At 46.0% G+C, this 26,313-nt stretch overlaps 1 protein-coding gene across 2 annotated transcripts in view; it reads right to left on the minus strand.

Moving 5' to 3' along the window:
- ZFAT (zinc finger and AT-hook domain containing) overlaps nt 1-26,313 on the minus strand; it is an 86,915-nt gene that overhangs the window by 30,407 nt on the left and 30,195 nt on the right. For both annotated transcript variants that reach the window (XM_082235490.1, XM_082235491.1), the window contains exons 7-10: nt 25,180-25,412; nt 10,906-10,993; nt 8,670-8,819; nt 3,595-3,768 (exon numbers count right to left, since the gene is read on the minus strand). In XM_082235490.1, coding sequence (XP_082091616.1) covers nt 3,595-3,768; nt 8,670-8,819; nt 10,906-10,993; nt 25,180-25,412 — 645 coding nt within the window. The remainder of the gene's footprint in view (nt 1-3,594; nt 3,769-8,669; nt 8,820-10,905; nt 10,994-25,179; nt 25,413-26,313) is intronic.

Genomic DNA, 26,313 nt, shown 5'->3' on the forward strand with positions numbered 1-26,313 from the left:
GGAATACCATCACTTCCACTGGCCTTGTTATTTGCAGTGCTTTCTAAGGCCCATTTGACTTCACTCTCCAGGATGTCTGGCTCAAGGTCAGCAACCACACTACCTGGGGTGTACGAGACATCCATATCTTTCTGGTATAATTCCTCTGTGTATTCTTGCCACCTCTTCTTGATGTCTTCTGCTTCAGTTAGATCTTTACCCCTTTTGTCCTTTATTATGGTAATCTTTGTACGAAATGTTCCTTTCATATTTCCGATTTTCTTGAACAGATCTCTGGTTCTTCCCATTCTGTTGCTTTCCTCTATTTCTTTGCATTGCTCGTTTAAGAAGGCCTTCTTGTCTCTCCTTGCTGTTCTTTGGAAATCTGCATTCAATTTCCTGTATCTTACACTATCTCCCTCGCATTTTGCTTGCCTTCTCTCCCCCGCTATTTGTAAGGCCTCGTTGGACAGCCACTTTGCTTTCTTGCATTTCTTTTTCATTGGGATGGTTTTAGTTGCTGCCTCCTGTATAATGTTGCGAGCCTCCATCCATAGTTCTTCAGGCACTCTGTCCAGCAAATCTAAATCCTTAAACCTGTTCCTCACTTCCACTGTGTATTCATAAGGGATTTGGTTTAGATTGTATCTTACCTGTCCAGTGGTTTTTCCTACTTTCTTCAGTTTAAGCTTGAATTTTGCTATAAGGAGCTGATGATCTGAGCCACAGTCAGCTCCAGGTCTTGTTTTTGCTGACTGTATAGAGCTTCTCCATCTTTGGCTGCAGATAATATAATCAATCTGATTTCGATGTTGCCCATCTGGGGATGTCCATGTGTAGAGTCGTCTCTTGTGTTGTTGGAAAAGCGTGTTTGTGATGACCAGCTTGTTCTCTTGACAGAACTCTATTAGCCTTTGCCCTGCTTCGTTTTGAACTCCAAGGCCAAACTTGCCAGTTGTTCCTTTTATCTCTTGATTCCCTACTTTAGCATTCCAATCCCCTATAATGAGCAGAACATCCTTCTTTGGTGTCACTTCGATAAGGTTTTGTAAGTCTTCATAGAACTGGTCAATTTCAGTTTCTTCAGCACCAGTAGTTGGTGCATAAACTTGGATTACTGTGATGTTAAAAGGTCTGCCTTGGATTCGTATCGAGATCATTCTATCATTTTTGAGACTGCATCCCAGTACAGCTTTCGCCACTCTTTTGTTGACTATGAGGGCCACTCCATTTCTCTTACGGGTTTCTTGCCCACAGTAGTAGATATGGTAGTCATCCGAACTGAATTCGCCCATTCCCGTCCATTTTAGCTCACTGATGCCCAGGATGTCAATATTTATTCTTGCCATCTCATTTTTGACCACATCCAACTTACCCGGGTTCATGGTTCTTACATTCCAGGTTCCTATGCAATATTTTTCTTTACAGCATTGGACTTTCCTTTCGCTTCCATGCATATCCACAACTGAGCGTCCTTTCGGCTTTGGCCCAGCCGCTTCATCAGCTCTGGATCTACTTGTAGTTGTCCTCCGCTCTTCCCCAGTAGCATGTTGGACACCTTCCGACCTGAGGGGCTCATCTTCCAGTGTCATAACTTTTATATGCCTGTTGTCTTTGTCCATGGAGTTTTCTTGGCAGGGATACTGGAGTGGCTTGCCGATTCCTACTCCAGGTGGATCACGTTTGGTCAAAACTCTCCACTATGACCTGTTCATCTTGGGTGCCCTGCTCGGCGTAGTTCATAGCTTCTCTGAGTTCTTCAAGCCCCTTCGCCACGGCAAGGCAGTGATCCATGAAGATCATCCATGCCCCAATATACTCAAAAGTAAAGCCGGAGGCTTTAAAAACTGTATAATTCCTGGTTTATGTACATTGGTATTGATTCCTTAGATTCGTAGGACAACAAACAAACACAAGGGAGTAACAGCCTTTGAATCCTGATGGCATAAAAGAAACTTTAAATAAACCTGAGCATGTCATAAGTGCTGCAAGCAATTTTCTTCCCGAATGCCCCTTTTAACATTTCACATCATTTATTTATTTGCTTGACTTTATGCTATACAAGTCTGGACTGCAGAACAGTTTACAGCATTTAAAGCATCTGTCGTGCCTCTTTTTAGAAGCTAAATCGGTAGCCCTTCTCTCTTTAACTCTCAGCTGTTTGCAAACTGTGGAAGACTCTCAGTATGATGCGAGCATATTAAAACCTGCACAGAGGTCTGTTTTACTCCAGCTCCTCCTTCATTACCACGACAGAGAATTTCTGTTTGAAATCCTTTCAGCAACAGCTGTCAAAAACTTAAAAGGGAACCCCAAAGTGCAAGTTGAAAAGGCAAATCTATACTAACTTGTCAAGTTTTCTCCTCTAAATTTTAAGTTGTTGATGGATTTCCAGAGAAGCTTATGCATAAGGCTGACAGCTCCCATAAAACACGGTGGAGGGAAAAGGCTTGATGTTTAGAACGTTCACTATCTAATTGAACTTAGAAGTCATGCTCTGTGTTTCATTGGTTACTGTGAACAGCAATAAACTCGGACAGAGATTCATTCTGTACTGATGTGCCATTCTTGGCAAGAGGAAGGAATAGAAAAATGTTGGACAGGGGACTGCTGAGCTTGCAGAAACAGCCTCCCAAGAACAGAAGTGGCTGGCCAGTTGACAGGAAGTGCTAGGTGAATCTTTGATCTAATCTAGCAATGCAACTCTGACTATTCTTCATGCATATAATAAAACTTGGTGCAAAACACACTGCTTGCATTTAGGCATCTTTAGAGAGTGTTGGAAAAGAAACAAAGGTGAGAGGTAACAAAGTGTGAGCAGATGGAATCTTAACACCTTGGTGTTTTGGGGGTTTTTTAGACGTGTCATTGGGCAGGTTGTGTTATCAAGGGGCCAATTGATTCACTCCATGCACAGGGCTTCTGTGTGGCATGGTGTAGCACAGGTCTTTATCTCCCTTACCACCGACTTGTCAATTACTTGGCATCAAATGATGTTGGCTGGGACTTCAGAGCAGCACCACTTGGGTCTTGGCAAAGCGCTCTGAAGCCCCGCTGATCAGCTGAGGGTTGAAGCCAGCAGCTATTAGTTGACAAGCAGCCTTGAAGTTACTGCCTTCTTCAGGATTGGTTGCATGATCCGACAGGCCTGGAGTCGCTGCCTATCTGCTAATAAGTGGTAACTTAAGCCCAGTGGAGTTTCCTGTGCCATGACCCCAGTGCAGCTGAACCCAGCACACTTGCTCTCCATTTCCAATGGGAAATCAGGAGTGCCCTTGAAGACTTCCAGTTGTGCATCGGCAGCCACAACTCTGTTTGCCCTGCGCCTGATGTTATACATCACATCAGCTGCGGGGCAGGTGGGCATGGCTTGGGGGAAATAACCTTGCAGGCCAAATCTGAACCCGTGCCAGGCTTAATTAGCCCTGTGAGGCAGAACTCCCCCACCCCTGGCACAAGTTTGTATAGGGTTTTCTATGCAAGCCACCCTAACTCCATGCAGCACCACTGCATTGCTCTGAGTCGCTGCTAGCTTGCAATTTCAAACAAGCAATATGATGCAAACCATTGCGGAAGGGCTTTGGGTGGTCTCAGCCCTGATAGAGAGCTACTTGCCATCGGCGGTGTGGAGGAGCTTGTGGCTCTTCAGGGTGCCTTTGGATTTGAACTTCTTCCCGCACATATCGCACAGGTGGGTCTTCTCAGTGCTGTGGCGGTTCATGTGAGCTTTCAGGTTGCTCTTGCTGCGAGTGGCATATTCGCACAGGGAGCATTTGAATGGCTTGATGCCTGTGCAAAAAAAGAGAACAGAAATGAAGAAAGGATTGTCTGGAGATGACCGGTCAAAAACTTTGCAGGGATATGAGGAATGGCCGCTTGAAGGCAATGTTCTAGGACTACTTCAATGTCTAAAATCCCTGGTAGAGAACAAGGATCCTGAGTTCATGTTAGTAAAGGTAAAGGGACCCCTGACCATTAGGTCCAGCCGTGGCCGACTCTGGGGTTGCGGCGCTCATCTCACTTTACTGACCGAGGGAGCCGGCGTTTGTCTGCAGGCAGCTTTCAGGTCATGTGGCCAGCATGACTAAGCCGCGAACCAGAGCACTGCACGGAAATGCCATTTACCTTCCCACCGGAGCGGTACCTATTTATCTACTTGCACTCTGACGTGCTTTCAAACTGCTGGGTGGGCAGGAGCAGGGACCGAGCAACGGGAGCTCACCCCGTCACGGGGATTCAAACTGCCAACCTTCTGATCAGCAAGTCCTAGGCTCTGTGGTTTAACCCACAGCCCCACCCGCGTCCCATTATTATTATAGTGGATTGCAATGAGCAAGTCTCCCCTATTCCTAGGCAGTACAGGCAGGGGGTGCTGCTGCTGCTGCTGCAATAAAAAGGAGAGAATGCACAGAGGGATGACGGATGCAAAGGAGCAGGAGAACTTCAGTTCTTTTCTTCTGCATTGATGGTGGAATATATGAAGCAGAGAGACTGCACTATGTGTACACACACAAACACAGCTAGGTCATAGCAGTTTACTTTTCTATGCGGAAATAATTTCTGGAGCTTTGAGAATATCCAGGCTTGAAAACAACAGCCTTTGCACGGATGACGGTAATAATTTAATTTACCCTTTTGTGTGTGGATATTATCAGGCAGGAATACTCGCTGGACTAACTTGTGATTCATTAATTCAAAAACAAAAGGGATTCGAAATATTAATTACGGAATAACTTTTGACTTATCTGCTGAGGCAGAAAATCGCTAAAACGGGTAGCTTTGAACTAGATGAGCAACAAACAACTGATTTACATAGACTTTGCTGTAGCTCCAATAGAAGATGTAGCAGGAGACTTCAAAAAGCTGACTTATGTCAGAGCTCTGCTTTCGGAGTACTAGAGCAACAAAGGGGGGCGAGGTAGAAATATACCGCTTGCCATTTATCATGTCAAAGATGTTATAAATGAGAAGTGCAATAAATAAAGTTAGCAGTGGGAATTAATGTAGAAGCCCTATGCCAGCAGGGCATGTGCTGGCCTATTTTTCCTTTAAAAAAATATCAGATGGAATATCCTTCCAAATGATGTTTAATTGCAGCATTAACTAAATTGGTCCTAGCAGATGCCACTGTCCTGGTGAACACTATGCATTCACCAAAGGTGTTCATGGTATGTTAAAAACCTATTCAGCCAGTGCTGTAGCTAAATGTACCACCTAGAAGAATCTTTTATTAGCCAATGGGGCTTAATTCTAGCTAAGTGTGTTTATATTGCAAATCTTAAAAGTTGCACCCCTCTCCTGTTGCCATATCTGTGATGCTGCGAAGGTGCTCTCTGCACTGCCTTCAGCAGTGTTTTCCAAACTTGGTTCTCCAGCTGTTTCTGGTCTACAACCTATTGGGACATTCCTCTGGGCCAGTCCTGCAAAACACTTCGACCCATATCCGTAGATGTTGAGCACGCATTAGCAGGGTTCAGCGAAAGCGAGATTGTGCCGGATATCCGAGCACAATTCAAAGTGTTGGTGCCTTTAAAGCCCTAAACAGCCTCGGTCCAGTATGCCTGAAGGAGCGTCTCCACCTCCATCGTTCTGCCCGGACACTGAGGTCCAGCGCTGAGGGCCTTCTGGCGGTTCCCTCACTGCGAGAAGCCAAGTTACAGGGAACCAGGCAGAGGGCCTTCTCGGTAGTGGCACCTGCCCTGTGGAACGCCCTCCCACCAGATGTCAAAGAGAAAAATAATTACCAAACTTTTAGAAGACATCTGAAGGCAGTCCTGTTTAGGGGAGCTTTTAATGTTTAATAGGTTATTGTATTTTAGTGTTCTGTTGGAAGCCGCCCAGAGTGGCTGGGGAAACCCAGCCAGATGGGCGGGGTATTAATAATAATAATAATAATAATAATAATAATAATAATAATAATAATAATAATAAAAAATTGATGTAGCATCAGAGTCTTTATTTACAGCAAAGAAAACAAAAGCATCATGACGAGCGGTGAGCTGTGTCTTCTCACACAGGCAGTTCCCTCAGAAGAGAGACAGAGAACAAGGAGCGGAAGTATCTCAGACTGACTTCCATTTCCATACGCAACAGTACAGAAAAGTAAACATAGGAGCATATGATCCAGCAATGGAGAATGAAAATACTAACACAACCCCCATCATCCCTAGCTAGCAGGAGCAGTGGTCACAGATGATGGGGACTGTAGTCTACAAAGAACTGGAGTCCCAAGTCTGGGAAAAACTGACCTACATTAAGCGCTTTTCCTTGGATGGTGACTGAGGGACAAATCATGCATGCAAGTTCATCACCTGATGACTGCAACATCAAGTGACGACTTGCATGCCTGAATCATCATAGGTCTCGGGTTAATTGGCCACCACCTGCTACCTCCCCAAAGTGCAATACTTTTGAACACAGTCGGTTTACATTTTCAGCTGCTGGTCCTTGCGTTAAGAAATTCTGGGTTGTAGACCGGGGATAGCACATGCTGGAAATGTAAAACTATAGAAGGTAATTTTTTCCACATGTGGTGGACTTGTGATGAGGTGAAAAGATTTTGGGGACAAATTTATGATGAATTAAAGAAAATATTGAAATACACTTTCCCAAAAAAACCTGAAGCGTTCCTCTTAAATATGATCGGAGGAGATCAAAAGCGAAGATCAAACATTCTTTCAATACGCAACGGTGGCGGCTAAGATCCTGTTAGCGCAAAACTGGAAAACCCCTAATATCCCCACGATTAGAGAATGGCGGACGAAATTATTTGAGTATATAGAGTTAGCGAGATTGACACAGAGGATCAGGCATCAAAAAAATGTAAAACTAAAGAATGATTGGAATAAATTTTTAAGTTATATTGAAGGTAATTTGGGAATTAAAAAAATGACAGTGGACGGAATTTAAAACCTGCGATGTATAGAGTTATTATAATACAACTGCAGAATGGTTATAAATTTATCTAACCTAAATCGAGATGGAAGGAAGCCAATGTGTAACGTCTGTGAGTTTGTTTCTTTTATGTGTTAATCTGATATCTATTTTCTATTCTTTTTCTTTTCTATTTTTTTCTATTTCTTTATTTTTACCTTTTAAATGTCTGTATGTCTTGGCTGATGTAGTTTGCAAGAATTTAATAAAATTTATTTTTTTTAAAAAAAGAAGAAATGCTGGGTTGTGTTCTACTCAAAATATACCCCCTGAAGTTAACAGCCCTAAGTTATGTCCGTCAATTTCAATGGGTCTTCTCTGAGTATGAATAACATTGGCTCCAACTCGAAGTGTGAACCAGTCCAAAGGGTGGAAGGCTTAACGAGCTGATGTTGACGAAAGTACTGGGAAAGCAGCAATTCTACGCAAATGCCCACAGAAGTGGGCTTCGAGGGTCAAGAACCAGGACTGTGAGCCTCACAGGGAACTTCCAGACCACTGCATTTCAGGTGCGATTCACAAGCACCAGCAAATTCAAGTTGCTGATTGGGCAGTCATGTGCAACAAACCTGAAAGATTGGACTTTTTCTGATAAGCAAAGCGATGGAGAAAATGCACTGAGAAGCGTGGGGTGCCACTTGCTTTGATGCATCATCATCTAACCTCCCTAACATGCCCTGCAAATTGGAATGAATGCTTGTTAAATAACCGACATACCGTATTTTTCCGTGTATAAGACGACCCCTATTTTTCTGGGCTGCAACAAAAAAAATTGAGGGGGGGGGGTTTGCCCAGAGTTGTTCAGCTTTAGGGGGGGGGGTTTCCAACACCTGCCAGCAACTGCAAATCGCACGCATCGCCATGGCCACCGATCGCCTGCACACTCGCAGCCACAAGCCCACCTGCCCACTTGATTCAACCACAGCCGATTGCATGCACACTTCGCCACTGACGTAAATCAACCGCCCATTTGCCGCAGCCGCAGCCAATCGTCAGCAGGCCTTGCCACAGCAACCAATCATACGCCCAATCGCCACTGCCAATCTTCTGCTGGCTGCTGCCACCAACTGCACGTCCCCCTCTGCTTTCTGTGTATCAGACTACCCACAATTTTTGCCCATAATTTCTAAGGAAAAAATAACATCTTATACATGGAAAAGTACGGTAATCTGCCTGCAAGCAAATCGGGATGGATGCTCTATGAACTGGAAGGTCTGGAAGGGCCCGAGTTTCCTAGAAAATTCTCATATGTATCAGCTTGGTAACAAGCACCCAAATTATGTATCTCTGCAATCAGCCAAGCTTGTGCCAACTGTATTGCTTTGCTTACCTTTGGACCACATCAGTGAGGCTGAGGGTGTGTGTGTGTGTTGTCTTCTGGGCAGCCCAGGAACTCTCTACATGCTGCCCAGGCTTGCATCCTGTGGAGCTCACTTTGCTGCTGTTAACACAGCCATTTGACTTCATCTCCGGAGAACTCCATTGTGTCTCGAGACAGACCAATGCCAACAACAGCAACGTGATGAACAGCAGCTGTGAATTAACACCTTTCCCCCCCAGCTACCACCTTCCCTTCTGGGGAAAACACCAGCTGCATGACATGGTCCCTAACCTTAAAGACCCCTCACCCGAAACAGCTGCTAGTAAATTGTGTGGTGGAATTCCATGCGTCTAGCTGGGCCATAACCGGAGCATCGGCGTGTCAGGAAGTGATCGCTATTTTTAAACAGATTAAGTGCCAGCTACGCTGCAGTTACCTTGATGGGCCCAGATGTGACGCTGAAGGTCTGATCCATTCTTCATGAAGTAAAAATTGCAATAGGGGCATTTCACGGCTCGCTTTCCTATCAGCCCTTTCAGCTGAACTCTCCTGCCAACAATCTCGGAGATGGTGTTCATGGAAACCTCTGGAGAAGGGGGAGAAAAAAAATCACATGGGGGGGGAGCTTTAGTCTTCAGAAAACACATGACAATAATGAGAAAACATAATATTTAGATTGCTCCTTGCCACGTCCTTTCAATAGGCTTCCTTTCCCTTGTTTTCTCTTCTCTTCCTACCTCTCTCCGCAGCAGCCTTCCAGTGGGGTTGTGCAGTCTTAAGGAAACTGCTTCATTATTTTACAGCTTTTTCAAGGACTGGCCATTGCTTTTGTGTGCCGAGTTGCCTCAATGGTGACTTGCTATTTTTGTGACAAATTAAGAGGCTGGTTGCGCCATTGCTGCAGAAATGGGTGGTTTTTTTCCTCCTTTCTGGCAGGGAACACTCTCAGGCGGCCAATACCGAACCGGGCAACTTCGCTAACCAAACATTTATTAGCTTCGACGCTCTCTGAGAGGCGCATAACATTTGCTTAAGGTTTCACCTGGGATTTCCGGAGGAGCCCAAAATACCCAAGCAGGCAGGTCGTTAACAACACCAAAAGGCCTGAGAATACAGATGTGGGGCTATAATCAACTAGAAATAATGAAGTGATGGGACCACGTTGCTGAGTCCCAAGAGTGTGTAGTGGTCAAGCTAATTGCATGCCTTTTAAAAAGATGCATATGCTGAGTGTATATTGCAGAGTTAGAAGGGACCCTGAGAGTCATCTAGTCCAATTCCCCGCAATGTAGGGATCTCAACTAAATCATCCATGACAGATGGCCATCTAACCTCTGCTTAACCTACGGGACTGCCTCTCCCGATATGCCTCGCAGAGGACCTTAAGGTCCATAAATAGCAACACCCTAGAAGTCCCAGACCCTAAGGAAGTTAGATTAGACTCAACCAGAGCCAGGGCCTTTTCAACACTGGCTCCGGCCTGGTGGAACGCTCTGTCTCATGAGACCAGAGCCCTGCAGGATCTGATTTCTTTCCGCAGGGCCTTTAAGACAGAGTTGTTCCGCCTGGTCTTTGGCTTGGAATCAACTTGATCCCCTCCCTCTCTTTCTTTTTTCCCTTTTTCCTTCTGTGATGGAACTCCTAATTGGGGACTTCCCTGGCTTTTTCTGGCCCACACTGGACCAGTCTGGATAGTTGGCCTTGGTGAAGATTTGACGTTTTCATCCCCAAAAAGTTTTTTGATTTGAGTTTCTACTGAAATGAGGCTGCATTTTAATCTTGTTTTTAAGTTGTATTGTGTTAGTCGCCCTGAGCTCTGGTCTCAGCTGGGGAGGGAGGAGTATAAATAAAATTAATTATTATTCAAAAACTCAAATGGAGATGACCCTTCAGGGTCATTGCCAGGGATCTTGGGGCCTAAGCTGAGAACCTCATGGGCCAAATCTGGATTGAGTGGTCAGGCCTTTCTTCAGAATTAAAAGGGGAACAGGGGTTGGGAATATCACCTCCTGTTACTGGCAGGCAGGATGAAGCCCCTGGATTGGCCAAGCGTCAGGCCTCAGCAGCGGTCTGTTTTTTGAGAGCCAGTGTGGTGTAGTGGTTAAGAGCGGTAGTCTCGTAATCTGGGGAACCGGGTTCGCTTCCCCGCTCCTCCACATGCAGCTGCTGGGTGACCTTGGGCCAGTCACACTTCTTTGAAGTCTCTCAGCCCCACTCACCTCACAGAGTGTTTGTTGTGGGGGAGGAAGGGAAAGGAGAATGTTGGCCGCTTTGAGACTCCTGAAGGGGAGTGAAAGGCGGGATATCAAATCCAAACTCTTCTTCTTCTTCTTCTTTGGTTTTTGGCTGCTGAAGCAAAGGGAAATGGTCCAGGCAGGCAAGGCAAAGGCTAGAGCATGCAGATTGGGTGTAGAGCCAGGGCCAAGCAGAGTTCAAAATAAGGCAAGCAAGGTGAGGCGAGGCACCAGGAGTTTGCTGCTGCTGTTGCTACTGATAACCATGAGCTGCTCCGACTAAGGAACCACCTGTAGTATCAGGACTCTATAGGGCTGGACCGCTGTTTTCCACATACGATAACCAGCATACACAACACAGCTAAAATCCATTGCTTAGTCTGGAGCACGGCTCCGCTATTACGCTACATTTAAGACCATTAATGTGGCTCGTCTTACCTGGGTGGTTTGTCTTTATGTGCGATTTTATAAGTCGGTCTTCGGTAAAAGATTTCTCGCACACAGGGCAGGAATAACTCTTTTTGTCCTTTGAAGGGGGGAAAGGGAAAGAGAGAGAGAGAGAGAGAGAGAGAGAGAGAGAGGGGAAAGTGTCTGTTATCAGTTTGCTGAGCTGATTGCTAAACTCATTACTCGCTGAGTAATATATGGCTCCCAACAAGGTGATAACTGGAAGCCTCGGCTGCCAATTTCAGCTGGCGTTATGAAGAGCAAGAGCAGTTATCATGATGAGGTACACCAAAGGAAATACAGAAAATTAGGCTTCGTTACAAAATAGTTTATCTCAGAATGATTTACAGCTTTTGACTTGAAGCGTGCATGCCTGTATGTCTCTGTAAACATGATCTACCTCTCCAGCTCACGTACAAGCTGCATATGTGATTCAATCTACGTAGGCAGGAAAAATGAGGTGGGATCAGCATGGTAGAATGGACCCATTTTGCTTATTCGGTTTATAACCTGCCCATGTACAGGTTCCTGAGCTGACTTTCAGACTGTGGCTTTGATTGCTTCTCTACTTAAAAGGAAAAAACATTCTCTGCACATACACCCTTGTGCAAATTAATTGAAACAAAGCATGTTTTCTATCTTACTCGTAATCCTGTACTCAAAACAAACACGAAAAGTCAGTTGATCATTATGGTGTCAGAAGCCTGCAGCCAATAGAAGGAATGATGCGCTCGCCGCAATATATTGAGGTTCTACAAAAGAGAGTTATTCCAGAGCTGGAAAAGAGATATCCTGACAGTACTGGGATATTGCGAAGGACCTAGCCCTGTCACACATTGAAAATGGTGAAGAAATTCATGACAGAGCAGCAAATGCAGGTACTTGATTGGTCAGGGAATTCCCCAGACATAAATCCCACTGATAATTTGTGGGCTATATGCAAAAGTCGCCTCCGTGCTGTAGACTGTACAACTATGGAGAAGCTCATTCAGGCTCTGATTCAAGTGTGGAACAGGGATCTGAAAATCAACAGTGACTGTTCAAAACTAGTAGACTCCAAGCCAAACTGTGTTCAAATGCTGCTTAAAAATAGCGGAGGATATATCCATTACTAATGTACGTATATGTGAGTTTTGTACATGTATATGTGAGTTTTGTACAATAAACTACATTGTTTGTTTCAACTACCGTAATTTGCACAAGGGTGTAGAAACCTTGTCCAACAGGGTGGTAAAGGTAAAGGGACCCCTGACCATTAGGTCTAGTCATGGCCGACTCTGGGGTTGCGGCGCTCATCTCGCTTTATTGGCCGAGGGAGCTGGGGTACAGCTTCCAGGTCATGTGGCCAGCATGATTAAGCTGCTTCTGGCGAACGGAAAATGCTGCACGCCGTTTACCTTCCTGCCGGAGCGGTACCTATTTATCTACTTGCACTTGTGCTTTCGAACTACTAGGTTGGCAGGAGCAGGGACCGTGCAACGGGAGCTCACCCTGTTGCGGGGATTCAAACCACCGACCTTCTGATCAGCAAGTCCTAGTTTAACCCACAGCACCACCCGTGTCCCTTCCAACAGGGTGAGGACAGGGCTAAAACATTTCTTCCAGGTGCACTACTAGAGCAATGCAATGGCAGGCCAGTGATTCATAAGACCACTGCCATCCATGACTTGATTGTGGGTGGAGGAATTGACCTGGAAGCTGGGCTTGTCCTTGCTACCGCTTGTCCACCAGCGACGCAGGTTGTGTGGGTGCAGTGATTCGTAAAAAGTCCTTGGTTTTCACCAGGTGTTCTACTGGGGAGACACAGTTCTCTGAGTGCATGTTCCGGAAGGTGGGCAATAGGGGCAGTACAAGATTCCTTTTGGTGTACCTGCCGCACCAAGCATTCCCTGCCCGAGCTGCTTCAGGCAGTGCCAGATGTTCTCCTGGAGACACCTAGTTTGGTGGTCCTGGGTGATTTTAACATCCATGCCAACATGACTTTACAAGGGGCTGCTCAGGACTCCTTGAAAGCATGCCCCCCATGGGGCTGTCCCTGAATAAATCTGGCCCTACACACAGCCATGGACATGCCTTAGATCTGGGGTTTACCTTAGTGATCTGACACTAAGTTCGAGTGGAACAAAAGAAGTGCCACAGTTAGATGACTTCCTGGTACAACTAGACTTCTCTGCGATCCATCCCCTCCGCAGGGAGGTAGGACTGATTCGAGTGGTCCACCCCCGTCACTTAATGAAGCCAAATGGCTTCCAGAGAGTGGTAGGGGATGCATTAGCCATGTTGATGGCCTCTCAGCTGATTCCCTGGTGGCCTGCTGTAATGCAGAGTTAACCAGGACTATTGACTGTCTGGCTCCTAAGCTCCGTCTACGATTGTATGGAGCTTGGCGGCCCCGATTATGGCTTTTCTTCCCAAGCCTGCCCTTGGAAGCTTTTAACAGGCAGGTAAAAAAAAATAAAAAAATTGCCCTATTTACTCTGGCTTTGTGTGCTGCTACTTAGAAGCTCAAACTTCAGCTGGAACTTTGCATGTGCCCTGGGACTATGTGTCTGTCCTGGCACTGCTCTGAGCAGTTAACGCGGTGCCTCTGCAAAGCAAAAGAGAAAGCAGCCTTGGTTTAAGAAGGGTGTTCTTGAATAGCTGTAGCCATGCACAGGACTGAATGGTGGCAAGGACAGTTGAATCAGCTCCCGGAACCTTTAAAGGAAGTGCCTAGCCTTATTTGGACAGCAAGCATTTCCCACTGGTAATTAGATAAAAGTATTAATTTGCATTTTTGGGGGAAGTGCCACTGCTTTGAGATGGGGGCTTGAGGGTCACCTTTTGTCCCAGGCCTGAGGTTTTTGTGCCCCTGATGTACAGGTGTGAACAGAGAAGATATGTTGACAGTCCTTAAAGATGGATTGCATTCCACCTTCGGCCTGCGTGCTGGGCATTCCTCAGCGCAACAGTGCTGCTGTTGACATCACTTAATCTAGCAGACCCTTGGATCCTTGCCTTGTCTAAGGCACTGATGTTGTGAGTCTCTCGGAAGTGGATAAGTCACAGAGGGCTGACAGCTCCCTCACAACGGGCCTGTTACACTGAAATGGCTTTCTTCGGGAATTTTTTACTAAGGAATTGAGTTCTGGGCCATTTCATTCCAATGTCATCTGAGAGAGCAAAAGGAAGCTAATGGCAATGGCTTCCAAGTCCCAAGACTATTCTTTCTATTTGTGTGTGTGAGAGAGAGAGAGACCATATATGCACAACAGGGCCCGGATGGTTCAGAAACCGGAAAATAAAATACACAGAAGCTGAAGTATATTATAATTCCAGAGCTAATAATTCCGAAGCCAAGCTGATGAGTTTGAGACTCTAACTCAATTCTGAGCATATGGAGTTAGCTCAGCAAGGGCCCTGGGGAACCCTAACAGGCTGGAAGAGTCGTGCTGCTGCACTTCTGCAAATGCCAAAATCTGCTTCCTGGAAAAGCAAAATGCCAAGCGAGGCACAGAGACAAAAACGTGCGGGCCTCGCAGAGAAGTGACAGGATGCAAGTTGTGTGCACAAAGGGAACGCAGAAGATGCTACCATCATTTAAACTTCATTGCCTGTCATTGCTGAGCTTTAACATGGGTGAGCGAAAAAAATCTGGACTGGCTGCCAATCATTGTCAAAGTGTCTCTGTATTTGTAGTTCTTTCCACAACGCACAGCTGGTGTTTTGCACACAAACCCTCGTCTGTGTAAAGCAGGATTACATACACAGCAAGTAATGCCCACTATTGGGTTTTTGCAGCAGCGTGGATTGGGAATGGTTCGGTAGTAGGCGGTGTTAAGATCACCCCATCATGGAATAAGTTCCTAGTGAGGTTCGGATTGACAGGGATAGTTCATCCCTCATTTGCTTCTAAACCAAGGCATTCCATGCTTCCATCAGAAGAATAGCTTCCCCAAAGGAAGAAGAAAAACAAGAATACACCAATTCCTTCCAGTAGCACCTTAAAGACCAACTAAGTTAGTTCTTGGTATGAGCTTTCGTGTGCATGCACACTTCTTCAGATCCACATCAGAGTGTATCTGAAGAAGTGTGCATGCACACGAAAGCTCATACCAAGAACTAACTTAGTTGGTCTTTAAGGTGCTACTGGAAGGAATTTTTTTTATTTTGACTATGGCAGACCAACACGGCTACCTATCTGTAACAAGAATACACCAGGCAGCCTTGTCCTATTGAGCTACAGGAATTCTATAAGCAGTGGTCTGTGCTGCCACATCTAGTGAGGCGTTCTAGCGGTTAAGGCGAAACAAAAGCTCAATTCACACATCTGTTTGAATGGCTGCTTGTGGCACAGCTCCACATGGGTGATGGTTATAATTCTATGTTAAAATATTTAAACTGCTATTTCATCATCTGATGTCCTTCTTCGTGTACCTCCTCAAGAGTTCTGGAGGGCAGCAACACGAGAATGGGCCTTGATTTATTTATTTTTTAGCTGTTCCAACAAACATGGTGTCCTTCTGGAGCAGCTGCCTGGTTTGAGATTTGGGTGCACAATTTTACGGTAATTTCCTTTCTATCTGCAGGACTGTTTCCTGCACTGGAGAGCGTCTCCTTGCCTCTGTGGCTGCATGCTCAACCAAAAGGCATCCAGTTTTTTTAAAAAAAGAAAGAATGCTACCATTCTCACAGTTCAATCTCCCTCCCCCCCCAAAAAAAAAATCATTTATGACTATTTTGCTTAGATGTGCCCATGTGCTGTTTTTCTCAACGGCAGCATCCTTAGACTATACCTGTCTCAACCTCAAGAAGGGAATTCCCAGCCAAAACTTTGCAGCAGCAGTATCAGTCATTTGGTGTTTTTTTGCAGAATTTTCCCACTGCTGCCTGGAGAACATGTTGCTACGCTAATCTTTCAGAGTTAAACCTGTCACTCTTCCAGCTGGCCCTTATGAATTTCTTGGTCTGAGATTCTGCCTGCCTGAGCCCGCCCAGGTCATAAGCAGGGAATCCCAAAGAAAGCCTCCAACGCAAAACAGGGGCTTCTCACAGTGACCTTGTCATACGTGGTGGCAGAATCTCTTCTCGAGGATTCAGGTGGGGTCCCTTTCCAATAACTCCCTGTCACATTCTTGGCACTTGCCTTTTCCCTCGGCAAGGAAGAGAGCAGTATATGGCCTGCTTTACAGAATTTCGCCATTCGGAAATGTCTTTCAAGACTTTCTGAAGGGCGTGAACAAAGGCAACATACTTTTAAACTGCCACAGCTACTGACAATGGATAGCAGTGTGTTGCAAATGAAAAGAACTTGGCAAACTTTATTACTTCCTTTAGGGCACAGGTGTAGTGATGTATGGAAGTGAGAGCTGGACCATAAAGAAGGCTGATCGCCGAAGAATTGATGCTTTTGAATTATGGTGCTGGAGGAGACTCTTGAGAGTCCCATGGACTGCAGGAAGATCAAACCTATCCATTCTGAAGGAAACCAGCCCTGAGTGCTCACTGGAAGGACAGATCCTGAAGCTGAGGCTCCAGTACTTTGGCCACCTCATGAGAAGAGAAGACTCCCTGGAAAAGACCCTGATGTTGGGAAAGATGGAGAGCACAAGGAGAAGGGGACGACAGAGGACGAGATGGTTGGACAGTGTTCTCAAAGCTACCAGCATGAGTTTGACCAAACTGCGGGAGGCAGTGGAAGACAGGAGTGCCTGGCGTGCTCTGGTCCATGGGGTCACGAAGAGTCGGACACGACTAAATGACTAAACAACAACAAAGGGAACAGGTGGCAGAGGGACTGAGAAACAATGACAAGCCCAAGTCACACGAAAGGTGGCTTCGGATAGTTGTCTGTCATGGTACAATGCGTTACACAACTTTACACAGAGATACACCCCTATAGTACTCCAGTGGCAGAGTCGCCATCAGCCGCGGTTGTGCATCAGCAAATATGCTCACCTGGTGAATCTGCATTAATTCGGAACCAGCTTTAAAAAGCAAACTCTTCATCCTTGTCCAACACTTTTAGGTTTTTTGGGGGTTGGGGGTTTAACACAGGATCTATCCCTGCACAGAAAATCACCACTTTGCAGGGAATGTTAGATGTCAGGTTCACAAAGCAGGAACCTCAGTTCCTTAAAAAGCTAGTTCTTTGACACGCGAGTTTTCTATTTGCGGGAAATGTTTTCTCCTCTCTAGAAAGGAACACCCCATAATATGAGCCTCTGCTTGCTTTACAGAACTGAAACAGCCCAGTTGGTTTATCGCCTCGGTCAGGACAGGCACTTCCATTAGGCAAACTCAGGTGGTGGAAGAAACTTGAACCTCCAGCTTTCTGGCAAGAACTTCCTTTTAAAAGCAGTTCATTGAAAGTTTAAAGTTTCAACTAAACTCAAAAAGAATGATGTGGTGGTGCATGCACTCCCCTGGGTGTCAGAGACTGGCTAGTGTAGAATCAAGGGCTTCCACACCTCCTCCTCCACCTCTTCTGCTCCATTGTCTCCCCGGACCAGAAGAGGGGTAAAATGGGAGGAGTAGAAGGTGACACACAGGCAGAGTCCTTGCCTGCTTGTGGGAAGCTCAGTTAGGGGAGATACACAAGTTGAGGTCCATAGCAGGACCTCCCTGCTGTGCCAACTGCCTCATCAGGTGCACACCTAGGAGTAGCTGGGAGAAGTAGGACTGATGGAACTGCCTTTCCATAACTTGCAAGCGTGCTTTTGACAATAGTTAATTCCTCACTCTGGGCATTCCTCGCCTGACAGGGCCATGACATTGAGCCACCTTTCCTGGAATACCTTGTTCTGAGGAAGGATCCCATTCTTCAAAATGACACAGGTGGATGGGGAAAGATTGCTAGCGCAAAGGAACGGCTAAGGGAGGAACGGCTAAGGGAGTTGGGCATGTTTAGCCTAGAGAAGAGGAGGTTAAGGGGTGATATGATAGCCATGTTCAAATATATAAAAGGATGTCACATAGAGGAGGGAGAAAGGTTGTTTTCTGCTGCTCCAGAGAAGCGGACACGGAGCAATGGATCCAAACTACAAGAAAGAAGATTCCACCTAAACATTAGGAAGAACTTCCTGACAGTAAGAGCTGTTTGACAGTGGAATTTGCTGCCAAGGAGTGTGGTGGAGTCTCCTACTTTGGAGGTCTTTAAGCAGAGGCTTGACAACCATATGTCAGGAGTGCTCTGATGGTGTTTCCTGCTTGGCAGGGGGTTGGACTCGATGGCCCTTGTGGTCTCTTCCAACTCTATGATTCTATTCTATGATTCTATGATTCAAAAGCAAGCGTGGGCAGGGTGTGTATGGAGAAGCACCTGCCTCGGGTGGTTCCTTGCCTTGCGCTGACCCCAACTTCGGTGTCCCAAATGTACCGCTTATTGGTATATTTGAGAGCGTACTTGTCCACTTAAAAGGGGAGATGAAACCTTTGAACACACAAAAATACACCTCTGTTTGGTGTCAGAGCACAATGGCTAAGCACGAACAACAGTGAGAGCTATTTATTCACTTTGGCAGGGATCCAAGCTGCTATTGAAGCCCCCAGAGGTGTCAAACATTCCATTAAAACTCTGTTTTCTTCTCTTGCACTCCCAGTCCCATCTCCCCGCTCGTTGCCACAATTATTTCCCCAATGGCTCGAAATATTGTTCCCTTTGTTACTTACAAGTGTGAAACGGAGAAGCCTGCTAATGTCGAGCTGCTGGAAACTAATCTGAGTGCTGGAAATGTTTGTTCAAGGCTTTCTATACATTTCTGCCAACACATTTCACCTTGCGCTGCACACAATGTGTTACCTCACCCTTGGGATGTGTCGCAAAGTGGCAATTAATTAGGCCCACTTTTGACTGCATTTCCCTCCTTGCACGATGAAAGGGACAGAAAGTCAATAAGAGCTCTTGTAATGTGGAAGCAAACAAGAGTTTTATTATGTGTTTTATATATATATATTTGCCAAGAAAGATCCGTATAGTAAAAGCTATGGTTTTCCCAGTAGTGATGTATGGAAGTGAGAGCTGGACCATAAAGAAGGTTGATCGCCAAATAATTGATGCTTTTGAATTATGGTGCTGGAGGAGACTCTTGAGAGTCCCATGGACTACAAGAAGATCAAACCTCTCCATTCTGAAGGAAATCAGCCCTGAGTGCTCACTGGAAGGACAGATCGTGAAGCTGAGGCTCCAATACTTTGGCCACCTCATGAGAAGAGAAGACTCCCTGGAAAAGACCCTGATGCTCAGAAAGATGGAGGGCACAAGGAGAAGGGGACGACAGAGGACGAGATGGTTGGACAGTGTTCTCGAAGCTACCATCATGAGTTTGACCAAACTGCGGGAGGCAGTGGAAGACAGGAGTGCCTGGCGTGCTCTGGTCCAGGGGGTCACGAAGAGTCGGACACGACTAAACGACTAAACAACAACAAATATATATTGTAATTTTATGATGTGAACCTCCCTGAGATCTGTGGGTATAGGGTGGCATACAAAATTTAATAATAGTTTTGCGGCCTTTTGTGCTTTTTCTGCTTCTCAAAACACTTCCATGTGCAACCTTACAAGAAGGGCTCTTTCATGAGCCAAGAGGAGAGAATTGTCTCAGGCAGCAGGTTTGGGGGACAGTGAACTGTCAGGCAACACCCCCGCCTCCTCCCAGCCCCCTCTTACTGTCCCCAGTTGCTCACCCCACTTCGCAAGGATTTCTGCCTTCTCCCACCTTGCTCTAGGAAAGAGCCAATAAGTCCTTCCTCAGAGGGAGGCATTCTGGGCAAGCTGGCTTGGAGAACATTTGCATTAACCCTTATGGAAATGCTCTTTCAACTTAGAACTTTTTTAAAGTTTATAGAGCCTCTATAGGTGTTGCAGCAAAGCCATAGTGGTAACAGAGGTCCTCTCTCACAATACTACTACTACTACTACTACTACTACTACTACTACTACTACTACTAATTTATTATTTATACCCCGCCCATCTGGCTGGGTTTCCCCAGCCATTCTGGGCGGCTTCCAACAAAATATTAAAATACAATAGTCCTTTAGATATTAAAAGCTTCCCTAAACAGGGCTGCCTTCAGATGTCTCCTAAAAGTCTGGTAGTTGTTTTTTTCCTTTGACATCTGCAGGGAGGGTGTTCCACAGGGTGGGTGCCACCACCAAGAAGGCCCTCTGCCTGGTTCCCTGTAACTTGGCTTCTCACAGTGAGGGAACCTCCAGAAGGTGCTCAGAGCTGGACCTCAGTGTCTGGGCAGAACGATGGGGGTGGAGACGCTCCTTCAGGTATACAGGGCCAAGGCCGTTTAGGGCTTTAAAGGTCAGCACAAATACTTTGAATTGTGCTCAGAAACGTACTGGGAGCCAGTGTACGTCTTTCAAGACCGATGTTATTTGGTCTCGTTGGCCGCTCCCAGTCACCAGTCTAGCTGCCGCATTCTGTATTAGTTGTAGTTTCTGGGTCACCTTCATAAGTAGCCCCACGTAGAGCGCGTTGCAGTAGTCCAAGCAGGAGATAACTAGAGCATCCACCACTCTGGCGAGACAGTCTGCGGGCAGGTAGGGTCTCAGCCTGCGTACCAGATGGAGCTGGTAGACAGCTGCCCTGAATACAGAATTGACCTGTGCCTCCATAGACAACTGCAAGTCCAAAATGAGTCCCAGGCTGCGCACCTGGTCCTTCAGGGGAACAGTTACCCCATTCAGGACCAGGGAGTCCTCCACACCTGCCCATCTCCTGTCCCCCCAAAACAGTACTTCTGTCTTGTCAGGATTCAACCTCAATCTGTTAGCCGCCATCCATTCTTGTAGTCTCAGGCACCTCAGCCAGAATGCCTCACTCTGAAGGAAGACCCCCTTGTCCTTTCCTAGGGTGAGCCAAGGAGGATGTGGAAGGCGAACAGAGGCCGTGGTTAGGTGGGTGAACGGGGAGAGGACAATGATGAACAGGAATGGCAGTGACTCAAACAGTGCAACCTCTTGCACCTGCCCTGTGAAACAAACACGTTTGAACTTCTCTGTGTGTCACCGATTCTGTTAATGCACGAAAGGATTGGAAGACAAACCGCATCTGCCCTGCAGCTGTAGCAGGTCTTGCATTCGCATTAAGAACCGATTTTAAAACATAGCCCACTTAAGCTTCAGGCTGAAAGGCGCTTTCAGGTCCTCTTTCCATGCAAGCAGCCATTTTCTACCTTCCTCCGCACATTGCAATTTCAAAGCAAAGGAATGGACTTTGGAAGCTGACTTTGGAGGTAAACACATGCTATCAGGAGAATGGCAGAGAGAATGTATTGCTGAGCTGTACTACTCCAGACCGCAAGCAGAGAAACATCATGCTTGAGCGCCCTCTCGCATTTAAAACAAACAAAGCCACCACCTAGAGCACACCAAGCTGGCATGTCAGGGAGAACATTTTCCCTGGCATGTCAGTCATCTTTGGGCACAGAACTTTTTAGTAGGGTGGATGAGTCAAACATTAATTCCTTGCCATGAACTGCAGACTGAATGGTACAGTCCAAGAATCACTGTGACATGATTCTCTTGGCTGTCTTTTTCATCCCTCTGTCAGTCAAAAAAACGCATTACTGTGGACTTGCAATTCACACCCGTCCAACTTCCGCTATTTCAACTTCAGGCCGTTGATATCGCACAAATTAAACATGCAGAAGGTGGAGAGCTTGAAAGCTCTTTCGGCACCGGGTTTTTCCTGAAGCGGAAAGAGATTTTAAGGCATTGTTTCTCAAACTGGGATCAAGCTCTCATCATCCCTAGCTAGCAGACCCAGTGGTCAGGGATGATGGGAGTTGTAGTCCAACAACAGCTGGGGACCTAAGTTTGAGAAATCTCTCTGCCTTGCTTACCAGGCTCTGGTGAGATCTTGCAGGAACTCGGGCAGCCCTTCAAAATCTCGTGAGAGCCTCCCAGAGCCCCGTAAGGCAGGCGGAGTTTAGTACATTGTTTAGTACATTGGCTCCGGAAGGTAATGTCACTCAAGTGGGGGTGGTTTCAAGGGGATGGAATGACTATACACGTTTTTGCATACACTCGCCATCCCTGGAATATAACCCCGGCACAATATGCGATTCCATCAAAGCTTGTATTATTTCTCCCATTTCAATTCCTAGCCTTATATTGCATTAGATAGTGACCCCATGGAGAATTTCTGTTACCTGACACCTGGAGTCTTGGTGTGCAGCTAGACTATGATTTCCCATCCAGAGAGATAGAGTACAAACAATTTACCTTCAAAAGGGGAAAAAACCCTAGGGCGCCTTTAAAAAGCATCTCTGGACCAGGGCCTATAAATCTATTCGCGTCTCCGCTCCTCCACATGCAGCTGCTGGGTGACCGTGGGCCAGTCACACTTCTCTGAAGTCTCTCAGCCTCACTCACCTCACAGAGTGTTTGTTGTGGGGGAGGAAGGGAAAAGAGAATGTTAGCCGCTTTGAGACTCCTTCGGGTAGTGATAAAGCGGGATATCAAATCCAAACTCTTCTTCTTCTTCTTCTATACGTTTCAAGGGAAAGCAACACGCTCCTTATGAAAGTGGATGCACAGCTTGATGGTTCATGCCAGCCAAAAGCAGGTGGGTTGGCAGGAGAACACATGCAATGCTTCCTTCCTCCTCATCAACTTCATTGGACTGGTCATGTTGTGCGGATGCCTGACTATCCTCTTCCAAAGCAGCTACTCTATTCCAAACTTAAAAATGGAAAGCGTAATGCTGGTGGTCAACAAAAGAGGTTTAAAGACTCTCTCAAGGCAAATCTTAAAAAAAATGTAGTTTAAACACCAACAATTGGGAAAACACTGGCCTGCAAGCGCTCCAGTTGGAGAGCAGCCTTTATCAAAGGTGTCATGGGCTTTGAAGACGCTCGAACTCGGGACGCAAGGGAGAAAAGCGCTAAGAGGAAGGCATGCTTGGAAAATCCACACCATGATCAGCTCCCGCCCGGAAACCAATGTCCCCACTGTGGAAGGACGTGTGGATCCAGAATTGGCCTCCACAGTCACTTACAGACTCATTGTTAACATGGTCTTTATGGAAGACAATCTTGCTCGGCTACGAATGATTGAAGAAGAGGAAGAGGAGGAGGAGGAAGGAGAAGAAGAAGACGACGAGGAGGAAGGAGACATGCAATGCTTCCTTCCTCCTTATGGGGGGGCACCTGCTGACACAATGGCTAGGAACAATTTGCCCCAAAGAGTAACTGTGCTTAGCCTAATGTGGTGAAAATGACAAAGGAGTCCTTTAACAATCTGACGGAAGCATAAGCGTTTGTAGTCAAGGGTCTACTACTGTAACAGCTACATTTTGTGACAGCACTTGTCACAAAAAAACCTCACGCCATAAAAATGTGTCCTCCTTTAAGGCAAGGGTGGGGGAACCTGTGGCCTTAAAGGCAAAGCCTGTTGCCATATCTCCTTGCTGTCACGAGATACTAGATTTTTGGCAGGGCCAAAATGATGTGTGACGGACCCTGCCATAAACACAACTGTTGCTTTTTCAGCAGGGCCTAAGGGTAGGCAGAAGAGAAAACCTGGTGCGAAAAAGGCAGCAACCATCATTCCTAGTAACAGATGTTTGGCGGCTGTCTTCTCTCCCTCCTCTCCCTCGGGGCAGTTGCAGAAATCTTCCCTGCTATTTTCAGTCAATGTGCTAGATTATTAAATCGCGTACAAGCTGTGGGTAACTTTCTGATGCACACGAATGCTCGTGGGGGGCCTTGCACCTTGTGCGAAATCAAATGTTGCAAACAGAGGTCAAGAAAAATGACCTTAAAAACAACCACAGGTTTTCTCTGAAAAACAAATTTAAAGGGAAAATTTTCCTCTTGCTGAAGTGAAATGATACTAATGAGACGGTGTGTATTTATAGACGGATCCCTTCCTTTGGCTTTGAGTCCCTTGCTGCCTTCTGAAAAGCCATCCTGCGGCTTCTGAAACCACAGCAGTTAGTCAGAGTAGGAAGTGAACTATTCTGTTCTTCACCTATTTTTTCCCCTAATAAGAAATTCTAACTGTTGGAGATATTGGCCCACAGCCCACCTTCTGTCAGCATAAAAGAGATCTGAAAACATAAGGTGTATCACGTTTAACTCGTGCTTTTAAGAAAAATGTACAAACACAGCCTGGAAGCAAAGAAGAAAGAATGTTGAGAAAATTTCCTCTTGCTCTTCTGAAATTGTAATTCCCAAAGCTGCTCAGAAGGTGGAATCATGAGGGCCCTAGTTGATGAGGCTTAACTGTTGACTTTCTAATCTCCTGTATTCCAAGGCCTTGAGTGTCAGCTCATAAAACCTAAAGCCTGCAGTTAAAGCAGAATAAAAAAAACCCAAACTGGGTTCACCCCAGCTCCAAAATATAAGTTTGACTCTCAAAAGGGAGTGATCTGAAAGTGAAAAGGCAGTGTACCATGGTACACAGTCATGGCAGTGCTTCTAGCTGATATTAAGGTCTCTAAGGCTCTGCATAAAGGTAAAGGATAAAGGGACCCCTGACCATTAGGTCCAGTCGCAGACGACTCTGGGGCTGCAGCGCTCATCTCGCTTTATTGTCTGAGGGAGCCGGCGTACAGCTTCCGGGTCATGTGGCCAGCATGACTAAGCCACTTCTGGGGAACCAGAGCAGAGCACAGAAACGCCGTTTACCTTCCCGCCAGAGCAGAACCTATTTATCTACTTGCACTTTGTGCTTTCGAAATGCTAGGTTGGCAGGAGCAGGGATTGAGCAACGGAGCTCACCCCGTCATGGGGATTTGAACTGCCAACCTTCTGATTGGCAAGCCCTAGGCTCTGTGGTTTAACCCATAGCGCCACCTGCATCCTGGTAAGGCTCTGCATACTTCTTGGCAAAGCAAGCCAATGCAAACACGTTTCCCTTACATAATTGCTCAGAGTACATAGATACCTTGGTGGGGAATTGGCGTTGTAAGGGTTGCACATGCATAACACTGCCCATACAATGCCACGTTCTAAGGACAGTCTTTTGCTCTTTAACATGCAATAACCCTGTCAAAATTCAGACTTTCTCGTGCCTAAAATGGGGCTTTGCATGGACAGTGCAAACCACAGAGAAATATATGTTTTGTTTCACAAACAAGGCAGTACAGCAATAAGCAGGAAAGAGCTAGGCAGCCAAGAAACATCAGAAATGTACCTGTGTTCTGAAAAAAGGAAAAATGTACAGTGGAAAACAATGGGGTCATTTTCATGGATTGAAACTCTCTCCCTGTACACAAACTCTCTCCCTTTAAAAAAAGAAAACAAACACTGCCCAGGATTCAGACTTACCAACTCTGTGTGCACTTTCAGATGGGCCTGGAGTTTGTATTTATCTGGGGTGGAATAATCGCAGTCTTCTGTGGGACATTTCAGCAAAATGTTACTGTGCTTCTGGATGACATGTCGTTTAAGGCAGTTTTTAGTGATGGATGAGTAGCTGCACTGAGAGCAGTAGTAGAGGTGCTCTCGCGTGTGAGTGCGGACGTGCATGTCGTAATGCACCTGGTACCAAAACAACTTGCCTGGAAAGAACAATTTAAAGCATGAAAGAGAGTAAATGAGATGCATTCAAGAGTGTTCCATTCAAGCCTTGCGTAATGAACAAAACGCTAGATGAAGTTAAGCAGAGGCTCAAATCCCGACTCCATCTTGAGTAGCAGTGATGGTTTTTAGAACAGAGAGGGGCGGGAATCATAACTGGGACAGGCTTCTGTGTTTTGTGATGAGGCCAATGGTTCAAATGCGAACGGCTGCAAAATCCTGAGGCTTTGAAACAGAAGTTAATTCGTGAATCTAATGGCTGAAGAAGTGTGCCCATGTCACGGGAAAAAGTATGCACCATCATTTTTGCCTTTACTTAGCTCAGATCAAGTAAAATAGTAGTTTACGCTTGTGATAAACGACTTAGAAGCTAGTTAGGAACTTGAGCCCACAATGAAACCAGAATCCTTGCACAACCCAGGCGTAGCACAATGTTCTGTCGCTAAACTGATGGCCATCAACTTGTGATGGCTTTAAAAGAGCACTGGACAAAATCCACAGATGTTAAGTCTTTTGATGGCAGCTAGCCAAGATGGCTATGTTCTAGCTCCCCCGTTGGAGGCAATATGCTTCTGAGTACCAGCTGCTGGCAACTGCAAGTTCTTGTGCTCAGGGCCTGCTTGAAGGCTTTACAGAGGCATCTCACTGGCCACTGTGAGAACAGGGTGTTGGACCAGCTGGGACTTTGGCCTGATCCAGAAGGGCTCTGTATTCAATTATCAGCCAGGCACGTCCTTTTGTTCTGCCCCTGTTATCAGGCAATTCGACCTAAGTTTATTAATCAGTTGGTTGCTTGTAGGGACTGGAATTCAGACGAATGTAAGGTATCCTTCCTTATGTTTACCCAGGATGGGGATGGGATAGAAATAGTAGCCAGGTTTC

Source organism: Podarcis vaucheri (assembly GCF_965113315.1).
Source record: "Podarcis vaucheri genome assembly, chromosome: 8".
NCBI classification, from domain to species: Eukaryota; Metazoa; Chordata; class Lepidosauria; order Squamata; family Lacertidae; genus Podarcis; species Podarcis vaucheri.